The sequence below is a fragment of the Alligator sinensis genome, unplaced genomic scaffold, assembly GCF_000455745.1.
Source record: "Alligator sinensis unplaced genomic scaffold, ASM45574v1 scaffold2504_1, whole genome shotgun sequence".
Classification (NCBI taxonomy): domain Eukaryota; kingdom Metazoa; phylum Chordata; order Crocodylia; family Alligatoridae; genus Alligator; species Alligator sinensis.
In genome coordinates this window covers 33,700-49,065 of record NW_005843605.1, presented here as the reverse complement: position 1 = coordinate 49,065, position 15,366 = coordinate 33,700, and the positions used below count along the sequence as shown (strand labels likewise).

General features: G+C 43.9%; 1 protein-coding gene across 1 annotated transcript in view; it reads left to right on the top strand.

Moving 5' to 3' along the window:
* The window catches only part of LOC102383921 (spectrin beta chain, non-erythrocytic 5-like), a gene marked incomplete at its 3' end in the record, with an annotated part of 80,581 nt that overhangs the window by 32,646 nt on the left and 32,569 nt on the right, over positions 1-15,366 (top strand). The window contains exons 8-13 of the mRNA XM_025195578.1: positions 3,695-3,813; positions 4,267-4,381; positions 6,199-6,312; positions 6,693-6,814; positions 7,491-7,653; positions 12,711-12,899. Of these exons, the coding sequence (XP_025051363.1) occupies positions 3,695-3,813; positions 4,267-4,381; positions 6,199-6,312; positions 6,693-6,814; positions 7,491-7,653; positions 12,711-12,899 (822 nt within the window). The remainder of the gene's footprint in view (positions 1-3,694; positions 3,814-4,266; positions 4,382-6,198; positions 6,313-6,692; positions 6,815-7,490; positions 7,654-12,710; positions 12,900-15,366) is intronic.

The following is a 15,366-nucleotide window of genomic DNA, read 5'->3' as shown; positions in this document are numbered from 1 at the left end:
GCCCCATCAGCCAATTTTTGACCCATCCAACTGTGTAGGCATCAATGCCACAGTCGCTTAATTTATTGATGAGGGGTGAGAGACGGTGTCAACGGCCTTCTTGAAGTCCAGAAAAACTTCATCCATGGCAACACCATCATCCAGGGATTTAGTTACCTGGTCATAAAAGGCCATCAGGTTGGTCTGGCAGGACCTGCCTTTGATGAACCATATTGATTTCCCCTGGGCATGATCTCCCCTGCTGGCCCCTCACAGATGTGATCCTTGATAATTATTTCAAGGATTTTCCCCAAGACCGATGTGAGGCTTATGGGCCTATAGTTTCCTGGGTCCTCCTTTCTCCCTTTCTTATAAATGAGGACCACATTAGCTAGTTTCCAATCTCCGGGCACCTGGCCTGTGGATCATGATCACTCGTACAGCCAGGCCAAGGGCACAGCAATTGGGGACAGTGATCCGAATCAATGAATTGAATCACTGTCCCTGATTCGGGCCGAACCCAAATCCAAATTGAATATGGCCCATTTCATACACCTCTAAAAATTAGGTGCATTCTTCCACTCAGTGATTTTACTTTAGAGTGGTGTCACACATTCACTTGCAACAGTTGCAGATCGTTGGACTGTAGTGACCTACTAAAATGAATAGGTGTTAGGAGATAATCCCTGCCTGAAAGGGAACAATATTGCAACACCGTGAGAGCATTTAACAGATGCTACACTGCTTGAACACACCCCTGCCCACTTTTTAACTGGGTTTACTGTCAAATTGAACATGTGACACCACCCTTGTATCACGGAGCTAACAGCCAGATAAATCGCAGATGAGAGTGGTATGTAACCATGCTAGGGATGATGGTCACCTTTACTGCTCAGACCCTTGTTCCCCTCCTGCTCCAATGCTGTTAGCTTCCATCCTCCAGGGCAGGAGACAGTAGGGTTCTTATACCTTGGAATAATTTTTTAGTATAGTATGTTTCCAGTCTGTTGGCTTTCCTGCTGTGTATCATAGCAAAGCACATACAGAAATATGCACATTGGTATGTACTTAGAGCATATAAAATGCAAATGGAATCAATGCTTCTATTAATGTAGTGCTGGCGTCCTGCAGCTGTGCTTCTGCACAGCCAGTGATTAATATCTCCCTGCTGAGTGTGTGATTTATTGACCTTCTTGCAAATTAAAATGATTAGAGTGTTGTACCACTGATGGTCTTTATTCAATGCTGGCTGGTGGCCATGCTCCAGAATATTTGTTCCAGTATAGCCCACTTGAGTTATGTGAAAATATTACCCTTTCCACAGTATGTGAAAAACAAGTGATGTCAAAGACTTATCGTGCTTCCTAAGGCTGCATGTGCATGGCACAGTACAGTGCAGAGATACTCACATTCACTTCATACAAGCTAGCACAGATCCCTGAAGCAGTTTAGCAACAGAAGCCTGTTTTCCACCCCCTCATCCAAGTCGCTGATGAAGATGTCAAACAGTGTGGGCCCCAGGACTGAGCCCTGGGGGACCCCACTATTCACATCCCGCCAGGTCAAGTATGACCCATCCACCACCACTCTCTGGGTGCACCCCATCAGCCAATTTTTGACCCATCCAACTGTGTAGGCATCAATGCCACAGTCGCTTAATTTATTGATGAGGGGTGAGAGACGGTGTCAACGGCCTTCTTGAAGTCCAGAAAAACTTCATCCATGGCAACACCATCATCCAGGGATTTAGTTACCTGGTCATAAAAGGCCATCAGGTTGGTCTGGCAGGACCTGCCTTTGATGAACCATATTGATTTCCCCTGGGCATGATCTCCCCTGCTGGCCCCTCACAGATGTGATCCTTGATAATTATTTCAAGGATTTTCCCCAAGACCGATGTGAGGCTTATGGGCCTATAGTTTCCTGGGTCCTCCTTTCTCCCTTTCTTATAAATGAGGACCACATTAGCTAGTTTCCAATCTCCGGGCACCTGGCCTGTGGATCATGATCACTCGTACAGCCAGGCCAAGGGCACAGCAATTGGGGACAGTGATCCGAATCAATGAATTGAATCACTGTCCCTGATTCGGGCCGAACCCAAATCCAAATTGAATATGGCCCATTTCATACACCTCTAAAAATTAGGTGCATTCTTCCACTCAGTGATTTTACTTTAGAGTGGTGTCACACATTCACTTGCAACAGTTGCAGATCGTTGGACTGTAGTGACCTACTAAAATGAATAGGTGTTAGGAGATAATCCCTGCCTGAAAGGGAACAATATTGCAACACCGTGAGAGCATTTAACAGATGCTACACTGCTTGAACACACCCCTGCCCACTTTTTAACTGGGTTTACTGTCAAATTGAACATGTGACACCACCCTTGTATCACGGAGCTAACAGCCAGATAAATCGCAGATGAGAGTGGTATGTAACCATGCTAGGGATGATGGTCACCTTTACTGCTCAGACCCTTGTTCCCCTCCTGCTCCAATGCTGTTAGCTTCCATCCTCCAGGGCAGGAGACAGTAGGGTTCTTATACCTTGGAATAATTTTTTAGTATAGTATGTTTCCAGTCTGTTGGCTTTCCTGCTGTGTATCATAGCAAAGCACATACAGAAATATGCACATTGGTATGTACTTAGAGCATATAAAATGCAAATGGAATCAATGCTTCTATTAATGTAGTGCTGGCGTCCTGCAGCTGTGCTTCTGCACAGCCAGTGATTAATATCTCCCTGCTGAGTGTGTGATTTATTGACCTTCTTGCAAATTAAAATGATTAGAGTGTTGTACCACTGATGGTCTTTATTCAATGCTGGCTGGTGGCCATGCTCCAGAATATTTGTTCCAGTATAGCCCACTTGAGTTATGTGAAAATATTACCCTTTCCACAGTATGTGAAAAACAAGTGATGTCAAAGACTTATCGTGCTTCCTAAGGCTGCATGTGCATGGCACAGTACAGTGCAGAGATACTCACATTCACTTCATACAAGCTAGCACAGATCCCTGAAGCAGTTTAGCAACAGAAGCCTAGAGCTCAGTGAGGGCTAATTTCCCCTGTACCTCAATGGAGGCATTTCCTAAAATAGAAGGAGGTTGTTTTAAAAGAGAATGTGGTGATAAGTCTGCACTCTGTCCCCTAAGGTCCATGCTCAGGACTTTGACCTTTCTTTGTTTCCCTCCTCATCTCTACACTCTCAGCCTCTGAGAGAGATACATGAGTGTGATCAGGGCAGTGCATATGTGTCTAAATCAGGGGTGGGCAATTATTTTGGGTGGAGGGCCACTTACCGAGTTTTGGCAAGTTGTAGAGGGCCACATGGGTAGCCCCATCCCTTGACAGGTGCTCCCCCGCCACCCCAGATCACCGTCTTGGGACTGGAAGTCTCACCCCCTACCCCAGGGCTGGGCAATTATTTCAGGCGGAGGGCCACTTACTGAGTTTTGGCAAGCCGTCAAGGGCCACATGACAGGCAGCCAGGGGCAGATAAATATTAATTTTCTAAATTTTTTAGGGGCCCTGCAGGCCGGATGGAATGGCCTGGTGGGCTGCATCCAGCCCATGGGCCGCATTTTGCCCACCCCTGGTCTAAATTCTTCTGTATTGACAGCCTCAATTGGCTTTTTCATACCCTGATGGAATGCAATAACTGGGGGACACCGTTCATCTTGAACCCATACATTTTTCTTTGTTCCGGTCTTGTAGGAGGTGACAGTGGATGATGCTCACATCAGAGCCATCAATGCCCTGGCCATGAAACTAGAGAAACAAAACAAGGAGGAGACTAAGACAATATACTGGCGCCGAAAACAGCTCAATGACAAGTGAGTATACTTTCAAGGTTCTAAATGAAGGAAAGTTTAATCAAAGCTGTTCTAATAATTTCATGGTAGAAGGGGAAAGACAGGTCTCTTCACGGCTGAGCTGGATAAAGGCTGAAGATTCCTACATAGACTCTTTTAAGCACTCTCCTCCATAAATACAACATTCAATATCGTGCCACCAACCACCAGCCAGTGAAGCTTCTCTTGGAGGCTGCCAAAGCAGCACTGCAGTTGACCAGAATGGTTTTCAATTCGACAAAGTGAAACTCATCTTTCCTAACCTTGGAGCTGAATATGTTCCGAGGTTTTCAGTCCAAAAACTGTGGAAAGTGGGGGTTCAGAGTAAGGGAGCAAAGAAATACAGCCTTTTGGCCCCCAGTTGAATGCAGTTCACCTGCAGCTGTGGAAGTTCTAATAATCATCCTCTCCTCTAAAACTGTCTTTTCCATGAAGATGGAATAGTTTCCATGGAAACCTGAATGCATACAAGAGGAAGCTAGAGGGAGCCCTGGAGATCCATGCTTTAATCAGAGAAATTGATGACATCACAGAGAGAATTAGTGAGAAGGTGGGTTGTTCATCATTTCATTAATAAAAGGGGCTTTAACCTCAAAGAAAATCTGCTATCCCTTTGGATCAATAGTCACCCTGTAAAAAATTATAAACATTCATTAGTCCTGTAGCTAAAAAATCTTTTCAAGGATGATGCTTAATAGTTGTCAATGAGCAAACAAGGAAACATAAAACTTCTATAACCAATTTGCTGACTAAGAAAACATAATAAGGAGGGTTGGACTCAATCTCGCAAGGTCCCTTCCAGCCCCTAATGTCTATGAATCTATGAACAATATGCTGCTATGTTGGCCAATGAAACAAACTCAGTAGAAAGACTGAAATTCAGTCAAAACATAACAAAGATTTCCAGATTTAAGACAGACATTCTCAAAAATTCCAGATTGTGGTTAGAAATGGTCTTTTTAAATGGTCTTTTTAACCTTGAGATTGTCTGTCTTGGGGTGCCTGTACACATGCAAAACCAGTGCTCTGATGTGCTGTAATTATAGTGTATCAGAGAAGACTCAGTTAATCAAGTCTGTTGAAGTGTGGTAATTGGTACTCTTCAGCAGCCTCTACACCTCGTGTATTCTGTGTCCCAACAATTCAAAATGATGGCAGGGGTGCTTTGACTAAAGCTCATTGAACAAGTTTTAGTTAAAGTCCCCCTGCTGCCATTTTGTGGGGCACTGAATACATGAGATACGTGTGCACTTTAATGAAAGTGGCTCTCAGAGCCGCTGTAATTAAAGCACCCCCCACCCACCCACCCCCCCACCCCCAGGGCACGTGTAAAAATGCCCTTGGTGCCTAAATATTAAAGCAAGGTACAGACATTACACTTTTACCAGTATAAATGATCTGAAACTGGTCTACCTGTAACAGAACAGAAGTTTGATACATGCAAACTGGTTTAAAAATGGCAGAACCCAGCCTAAGATTTGTCCTTCCCACCATAGGGTGAATGTGTTTTCTGTTTACTACTGATCTAAACTAGTTCACTTACAGAAAACCACGTAACTTAGACTGATTCCGTTTTTTGATTGTCTGTACCTAAAGGGCTGGATGATTACGTTAAAAAGAAAAAAACAAGGTGTAGTTCATAAGACACCTAACTAAAAACAGAGTTCTATTCCTGTTTAACCACTGGCCCATTGGGCAGTTCACTTAATCTGAACTGTTATTGTCTGAAAAATGCATATAACAATGCCTTTTGCTTTGAGAACAGTGCAAGAAAAATGTTGCATAAAAAGTAACTGTTATTTCATACACGCATCTTTATATTATTCATGTGAACATATGAATAAGTGGGCAGACCTATCATAGAGTCAGTTGAACTTGGGGGAAAAATATTTATGAAATTCTCCAATGAGAATTTTACTGATACGCTTCTTAATTCTCCAGAATGTTATGTCTGGCAAAATTTTGAAGACCCCTCCCCCAAAAAAGTTCTCTTCAAATTTTCTTAAACTGCACTTTCATTGTCATTTTATGCTTAAGAAATTTCATGCGACTGTTTGGCTTATTTTAGCTATTTTTAGCTTATGGAAAAAAAGACGAGAATGATGGAGTAATATGGAAAGTGTAGCCCACATTTATGCTATATACACAAATATTCAGGGGCATATTGGGAGAACAGGGTTGGGACTAGTCAAGGGGTTATGAACTCTTGTTCCACCTCCACCAGTGACCCAGAGATCTATTGGTACTTTTGAAATAATAAAAGGAAGCTGTTAAGAGAGAAGGAGAGAGGGAACATTTAAAGGACCTAAGATATAGATAGTCCTATTGCTTTTCTTTCTCTTTCTCACTTCCCCTCTCCTCCTCCAGAGTGCTCTGATACAAGCATTGGATTATGGAAAAGATGTAGAGAGCGTGGCAAATCTCATCCGAAGACATGAGGAAATGGAGAGAGAAATCAGTGTCATTCAATCCAAAATGGAGGTGAGAGGCTACAGTTTTAGCTAATAAACCTAATAAAGGAGGGGCTCCTACATTAATTCAGTGGGGGCCAACATTTTTGGCAAGCATGCCACGTATTAGCCCCACACCTTCTCCACTTGCCATTCTGATCCTCTTCCTCTGCCCAATCTGGTGCTTTGTTTTCCACTGCCAGCCCTGTGCCCCTTGTCCAATCTACTGCTCCGCTTTCTGCCCTATGCCCCCTGCCCTATCTTTTGCAGTGCTCCTTGCTCCCTCCCCTATCTGCCACGTGCCACACAGAGGCTGCCCTTGCCACTTGTGGTTCCCATGCTACAGGGTGGCCACCTCTGCATTAATTGATCTAAGCCCCCCTAATTAGTTAATTAAACATCTCTGTTTAGCCACTGCAGTTAGAGTCTTTCCGACTTTGCAAGAGGAATCCTTCCATAAATGACAAACTGACCTTAAAGCAAAGGGAGATGAAAGACAGCTGGCTACGACTCCAAGGACAGGCTAAGCAAAGGTAAAGATGTCTATCAGACTACTATCTAAATACTCCAAGCAGAAAGAAAGGTGCTTCTAGGGGTCTGGAAGTCAGTGGGCATGGGTCTGGCAAGGTACTCTGGAGACTCAGTATAAAATCTTGTGTAGACAGCCAGGCTTTTTTTACACAGCAGAACAAGATAAAGTGAATAGAAATACAGCTTGGCAAACCTCACACTTTATTTAAAATGAGTCTAATAAATTTGTAGTTTATCCCCCAGTATAATCTCACAATATAATGTCCCCAAATCTCATATCAGCCCTATTGTGATCTGAGGGCAGGAGTTATATTTGGATAAAGTGGAAAGATTTCTTTCCAAGGCCAATCCTAAAATGCCAGTTCTCTCTAAGCAGAAGTCATTTCTTAAGAGAATGGTCAGAAAGATTTTACAGTTGCCCCAGTTACATGCTGTCAGAAAGAATTATTGCAGAGGATAACATAAACATACTGATTCTTAAGCAGGTTCATAACTACTGCAATCCCAACCTAGCACCAAAAGCTGTAAGGAATTGCAGCTATCTTGGAGCTCGCCCGTTACTCCAGCTTCAGTGTTTTCTTGTATGATTTCCTATAGAAAATGGAGCAGTGGTTATGCAGGGTAAGGAGGTAAATTGAAACTGTGTTTGCTAATGCATAATTATATTTTCTGTGGTAGGAAGGAAAAGTTGGGAGCCGCGTACCAGTTTCAGAAATTTAATCATGAGCTAAAAGAGCTGCTAGATTGGTTTAAAAAAACCAAAGGCTTAATGGAGGCAGGGGGGCTTCCCAAAAGTCCAAGTGAAGCAGAAAGCCTGATTGAGGAGCATCATGAGAGAAAGGCAAGTATCATTGTTACTTACAACTAGATTTTCTGGAGAACTGTCCCATGTTATACAATTTTCATGACTAGAACTATTTGCTGCCAGATGCACTATGGCCATAGTATACCTGCTCCCCACAACTAATCATATTCTGTTTTCAATAATATGCTGAAAGGTGATGGAGTGTCATCACTAGACACATCTACATGTCACCCTATGGCAACATAGCGATGTGCTACATCACTGTATGGCGCACTATGGTGATGTAGCGGTCATGCAAGTCTACACATAATCACTAGCTACGTCATCATAGTGGCGTACTCCCTGCCTATAGTATGCCACTACAGTGATGTACTGGGGAAAGCTAAATGTGTGCTGCCCATATAGCACAGTACAGGCAGTTACTGCACCATGCTTTAGTACTTCAAAAGGAAGTACTAAAGCACCACACCATAGCAACATCGCCATAGGGTAACATGTAGACACTCTCACTGGAGAGAAAAGCTATATGTTTCCACAGAATTGGTACCATATGGGCAACGTAGCACTTCACATTTATTCTGTGAATCCTATTAGTGCATAACAACTCTGACCTGGACTTACCAACCATAAAAGGTGGCTCAGTATCACCTCAGGGTTGCTCTATGGTAGAGGTTCTCAACCTTTTTACACTCGAGGCATCCCTTGGAAAATGCCAGCTCTTAACTCTCACTCATTTTTTTGACTACACAAAACTAATAGAATAATTCTCAATTCTTTGCAACAGAAGAAAGCACAGCAGGTCAGAATGTGTTTAACACTATGGTTTCCTATTTGAAATTTCTGGGTTTATTTTGTGAATCCTATTTGTATACCTAACAGTGGTAACATTGTGTGTCATACCATGGCACCCTTGAAAAGATCTCAAGGCACTCCAGGATGCCATGGTACCCTGACTGAGAATCAATGCCCTATGGTGACTGCATTGGCTCATTTCTGGGATTTCGTATACATGGAGTGGGAGCAAGTGGACAGCGCATGCTACTCACTGGTGCTTGTCTTTGCGGATTTGCATTTGCTAAATAAATACAAACTGGTGCTCTTGACATTGGTACCAAAATGTTGACAAGCCCGTAATGCCAGCTGTTGTTTTGTGATGTGTCATAGGAAGCAGACTAATAGCACCACTTTTTTCATATTGGACACCAAGGCTAAGTACAGACATTCAAAAAGCCCAAGGCAAAATCAATTCAATCTAGGCAGCTTCCTCAAAGGTGCATAGGTTGAACTGATAACCAGCTGAACTGATATTCAGTTTTCAGTTGGGAAAGGCAGGGGAAGGCCTGCACTGACCCAGATGCTTCCCTTCACCCCATCATGGGAGCCCCAGGGAGCTGAGGGGAATTCTTCCTCTCCTGAACCCCACAGCTGTTTGCCTGAGCTGCCCCAAGTCTCAGAGACAGCCCAGGGCAGCCACAGGAAGCAGAGGGACATTTTCCAGTTCCTCTGGAGCTGCTTTTGCATGAGACTCACAGCAGTTGAGGCAAAACCAACTGCAGAGGAGCAGAAGAAGTTCCCTTTGCTCCCTGGAGGCTGCCCCAGGCTGTCATAGAATCATAGAAGTAGGGTCAGAAGGGTCCTTGTAGATCTTCAAGTCCAACCCCCTGCCTGGGCAGGAGGAAAACTGGGCTCAAATGACCCCAGCCAGGTAGGTATCAAGCTTCTTCTTAAAGACCCCCATGGTAGGAGCCAGCACCACTTCCCTTGGAAGTCGGTTCCAGATCCTAGCCGCCCTAACTGTGAAGTAGTTCTTACGGATGTCTAATCTAAACCTACTCTCCAACAACTTGTGGCCGTTATTCCTTGTTATCCTGGGGGGCGCTAGGGGAAACAAGGTCTCCCCCAAACCCTTCTGGTCCCCCCTAGTGAGTTTATAGATGGTCACAAGGTCCCCCCTCAGCCTATATTTTCAATGTCTTCATTGCCCACCTCTTCAGTCCTTATTAAGTTTTCAATAAACATCCCAGAAATTATATTATTAAGATTAGGATAATATATTTAAGATTAGGATTTATATTATTAAGATTAGGATAACGTATTTCCCTAAATCCATCCTCTAATGGCAATGGGAACTCCATCCACTAATCGTTGATAATATTGGGTTCATTTTCTTCAATTGATTTATGTCTATCTTTCCAATAATTGCCCTTGCAACAGTTTACCCCCCCAAAAAGCCCCCAACTAAACCAAATAAGAATCAAAATACTTACTAGAAACCACGAGTTTGGTTCCTGTGCCAAAGTATTTGATCCATGTTGTAGTAGCACAGTGTTTTTTCTTTGTACAAAAAGTTACCATACTTAACTGAAGCTGGTGGTTCATGGTTGAAAAAACTGAGCCCTCCAGCCAATCACTGGGAGAATACTTCACAAGAAATACTGTTGGTTCCTTGAGGGTTTAAAAATTAACTTCTGATTTTTCATGCCTTCATTCAGGTCTATTTGAGATCTTTGTGACTTTTCCATTAAATAACTCATCAACCTATTTTCCTCAAATGGGAACCAGGCAGGGACTGCTGTTTTGGATTTTTATGAGACTGGTAGGTCAGATGGATTTAACATGTTTTCAACATGTGATCACCTATTAAATGAGAATTTGACTTGGGGATCACAAGCCTTTTCAGGCACAATAGCATGGCCACCTTTCCTGCAGTCAGCAATCAGATAAATTCTCTGTTGCAGCTGTAGCAACTGCTTACATGGGAAAATAATGGTAAAATAATGATTTGTTTTTAGTTGTCTTACTACAGTTAAGCAGAAGGAAATGAAGCAGCATTCTGGAAAAAAGCCAGTTCTGTACAGACCACTACAAAGAGTCCTATAGGCAACATATTTTGGCTGTCTCTTAGGATAATAAAATCATAGAACATTAGGGTTCATAGATTCATAGATTGTAAGGCTGGAAGGGACCTCAGAAGATCACTGAGTCCTGGCCCCTGCACCAAGCAGGAAAGATAACTGGGGGTCAGGTGACCCCAGCAAGGTGACTGTCTAGTCTCCTCTTGAAGATATCCAGGTTGAAAGTGACCTCAAGAGGTCATCTAGTCCAACCTCCTGCTCAAGCAGGCCTGCACAAGAAAACGGAGGTGAAGAATTTGTTAAAGCGGTCTGCCTTCTCCTCTGGCGCAACCACCAGATTGCCCAGCGTATCTTGCAGGGGCCCCACATTTCCCAGTGCCTTATTCATCCTCCCTATATATTTGAAAAAGGACTTTTTATTATCTTTGATCTTGGATGATAGTCCTAGCTTTATTGTCCGCCTTAGCTTTCCCAACAGCCCCCCTACAGGCCCGAGCAGTGGAGGTATACTCCTCTTTGGAGATAGCCCCCCACTTCCACCGGGTGTACACCACCTTTTTGGCAACCAGGCATTCCCGGACGTCTTTGGTGAGCCAGGGGGGCTTTTGGGCACTCTTGCCCCCCTTGCTTCTTGTTGGGATCATCACCCCTTGGGCCCTGAGTATCGTCTCCTTAAGAAACGACCGCTCATCTTGGGCACTGAGTTCCCCTGCCCTCGAGAACCCCGGCGCCTCTCCCACTAATCTCCTCAACTCCTTGAAGTTGGCCCTCTTGAAGTCTAGGGCTACCGCCTTGCTGCAGGCCTTTGTCACCCTGCACTGGATGATGAATTCCAGCAAGCGATGATCGCTATCACCCAGGTGGTCAAGGACCTGGAGCCCCCTTACCAGATCATCGCCTGTGGCCAGGACCAGGTCCAACAGGGCATTTCCTCTGGTGGGACTGTGCACCTCCTGGGTTAAGTAGAGGTCCTGTATCTCAGCCAGGAACCTCCTGGAATGGTCCAACCTGGCTGACTGCTCCTCCTAGCAGATGTCTGGGTAATTTAGATCACCCATGACAGCAAATTGTCTCTGAGGCTCAGGGCAGCTCAGGCAAGTAGCTGTGGGGCTCGGGAGGGGAAGAATTCCCCTCAGCTCCCTGGGGCTGCCCTGGGCTCAGGTGGAGGAAAGCCACCTAAGGCAGGAGCTCCCTGATACCCACATGCTGGGCTGCATGGGCAGGCCCCTGGCCTTGAGGACTTCTTCTTTCACAGCTAATAATGAAGGAACTGTTGGATGTCAGGGTAGGTCCTTGCTGGAAAAAAAAGTATGTGCTTAACTCAGGATGGCCAAGTTAAAATAACAGTGAACACAAAGCAAAACTTTGTTTTTTAAATCAGGTTAGTAGCCCAAGTTAAAGACTATTAGAGGAGTATGAGATCCAAGTCATGATACTAATATAATAATAATAGTTACAGCCAGTTTCCCCATCTGCATTGCTGTGTTTTAACGAAAGTTAGCTAACCCACATTTTTCAAGGTAGATATACCCTAAGAACTAGCAATGGCAATTTCAGAAGTTTAATATAATATTCCATCAACCCTGAGCTGCTTTTTATGTGTATGTCCCTAAAGTTATAGCATACGCTACCATTTCACTCCACAATTCTTTTTACATTTTCCAGTCATTTATATAGTAGCTCTCACACTTAATTTCTCCTTTACGGATTCATTATACAGACATTGCACACTCAGTCGCGCGCGCTCTCTCTCTCTCTCTCTCTCTCTCTCTCTCTCTCTCTCTCCCCCTCTCACTTTAGTTGAAGTTAAAGATAATTCATTTTATACCAAGAAAAAAGTACTACTGTCTTTATAATACAATAACCTCACATTGATTCATTGTGCACGAATGCAAAAGCGAAATCCAGGCATTGTTTGCCATTGAAGGATTATTTTCTGTGTGGCGAAAGACAATGTTATAATTATAAATCCATACTTATTTAATTCTAAGCACTTTCCAATCTGTTCCTTGGGGGGACCATCTTCTCATGAATAATGGGGGAAAGTTTTTTGTCCATACTTACTTGCTGTTAGATTATTCCTTTGCGGTTTCAGTGGCATAGCACAAAGATGAATGATTTTCCATACAAATGTTAGTGTTGGGAAGTTATGGTCCATTTTCTTCCCCCTAAAGTCCTCTATACTGAATAGCTGACTTTCCATAAAACTTTGACATCAATCTTTCCCCTGTATTTTAGGAGGAGATTGAAGCACGAGTGGAAAGATTCAATTCACTCAGCAACTATGGTCAGCAGCTTGCCAATTCTGGTCATTATGCAGCCCTTGAGCTCCAGCAATCCCTTTCCAAGTTGCAGCAGGCCTGGTCTGAACTGATCCAGGCATGGCAGGACCGATATGTAAAATTATTCCAGGCCCAGGAGTTGCAGGTAAGTGCAGAGTTGCTCAGTAGAAAAACAGAGCTCTAGCAAACATAGCTCAGTATAAACAGGGATTTAAAAACGTTGGACATTTGGAATTGCTCGCATGCAGTGAGGATCCATTTGGGTGAGCGTGCATATGTTACACACACAATACAACATAAAAAGAAGATAATAAGGTGTGCCACCCCAGCCCCCTCCTGTCTCCCTCCCATCCTCCTCCCCTTCCTGGCTGCACAGTGTCAGCACTGCAAGCTCTCCACTCTTCAGGGCCTCAGCACTTGAATGTCTCACATACAGCTCTGGGTAAGTTTTTCTGCCAGGAGAACAAACATAGGAAAATTCTCCCAGATAATTTGAATGTGTCTTTGCAGCCAGAGTCAAGCACTCAACAGTTAGAAAACCCTAAACAACCATAATTCAGTCCCCTTGTACATATATATTATGGTACAGTCTGTGATTACATGATCACATCTTGTGTTTTTTCCACAAGCCTCTTACCTCACTCCCTGCACAAGGTAGACCAGTGGTGTGTGGTCTTTTTAGACTCAAGACATCCCTTTGAAAATGCCTACTTCGAGCTTGCATTCATTTTTCAACTACAGAACAATGAAAGAGCAATTCTGTTGGAAAGACCTCAGAGAGACCACAAGAGGTCATCATGTTTTTTACATTATGGATTCCTATTTGAAATCTCTGGGTTTATCTTGTGAATCACATGTAGGTGTTTGCATGCCAAATAGCACCCTGTTGCACAGCACCCCATTGCACCTTAAAAGGATTTCAGGGCACCCCCAGGGTACTGTAGCACCCTGGCTGAGAATCTCTGGGATAAACAGTGCTCAGTTAATGAGTAACTAATTCTATATTTCATAGATTTCATAGACGTTAGGGCTGGAAGGAACCTCAGAAGATCATCAAGTCCAGCCACCTGCCCCAGGGGCAAGAAGTCAGCTGGGGTCATAGGATCCCAGCAAGATAAACATCCAATTTTCTCTTGAAGGCATTTAATGTGGGTGTTTGAACCACCTCTGATGGCAGGCTATTCCAGACCTTGGGGGCTCGGACAGTAAAGAAATTCTTCCTGATGTCCAGCCTGAAATGGTCCTGCAGGAGTTTATAACTATTAGATCTTGTTGTCTGTTGGGGCGCTCTGGTGAACAAACGTTCCCCCAGATCCTGGTGGACACCCCTTATAAACTTATAGGTGGCCACTAGCTCACCCCTGAGCCTGCGCTTTTCCAGGCTGAAGAGTCCCATGGCTCTCAGCTTCTCATCATAAGGTCTGTTTTCTTGACCTCTGATCATATGCGTGGCTCTTCTCTGGACTCTCTCCAGCTTCTCCACATCCTTTTTGAGCTGTGGAGCCCAAAACTGGATGCAGTACTCCAGTTGCAGCCTCACCAAGGCCGAGTACAACTAGAGAATGACGTCCTGGGATTTGCTTGAGAAACATCTGTGGATGCAAGCCAGCATTTTGCTCATTTTACTAGCCTTTACTTCTGATTGTTCAATGCATAATTCTAGGCTTTATTTACTGGACATTATTCAGATTCTACTCTGAAGACAGAAGTACAGTAAAACCCACGGGGTCATAACCTCCTTCATTTGAAGGGGTTGCTGAATTACAGCAAGAACTACTTGTTGTTGCTTTTAATTCAAAAGATGCCAATTCTCTGACCAGTGGGAGCTCATCAGTGTTCCCATGCTGCTGATGAGAGAAGTGGTGCCCTTTGAAATCAAAACTACAGCAAACAGCTGAAGCAACTCAGGAGCCCCACACAGCTGTTCACTCTGTTTGTATATATCTCTAACTAGTTCATAAACCTTCATATTTGCCAAAGTTTAGGAACTGTGAAGAATATGGATGCTACCACATTAATTAATTCAGGGGCTTTTTTTTGGTGCTCACTACCAGGCCTAAGCACTTCACAATTTTTTGATGGAATCATTTTAAGATTACTACAGTATGGATGGAGACTGGGGCACAGAGCTTATGGTCAGATATTTTCAATGAGTTTGGGTGCCCAATTTGAGACAGGAAGCACCTGATTTTTCAAGGTCCTTAGCTTTAAGCATGTTATATACTCAAGCACAACTTCCACTGATTTCTAATTACAGCTGTGTCTGCTCAGCACTAATGCAAATTGGACCCCAGACTCGTATATCAGTAGGGCTATGCGAAACAGCACTGTTTCACTTCGAGTTCTGTTTCGATGTTACAACAGAACAGTGTTTCATTTCGAGTTTAGTTTAATTTTGAAAGCATTGTTCATTTAGTCAAAACAGCGAAACTGTTTTGCTGTTTCAATGCTGTTTCGAGTTTTGCCCATAGGCTATAATGGAGAAGCATAAAACTGGAGGAGGAGCGGCCTCTTGTGATCTCAGGCAGATTGGGAGCCCGCACTCCTGGATGAGTCCAGCAGAGTCCTCCCAGGAGTATGAGCAGAAGGCTGCTGCCACCTGGGACCGGCAC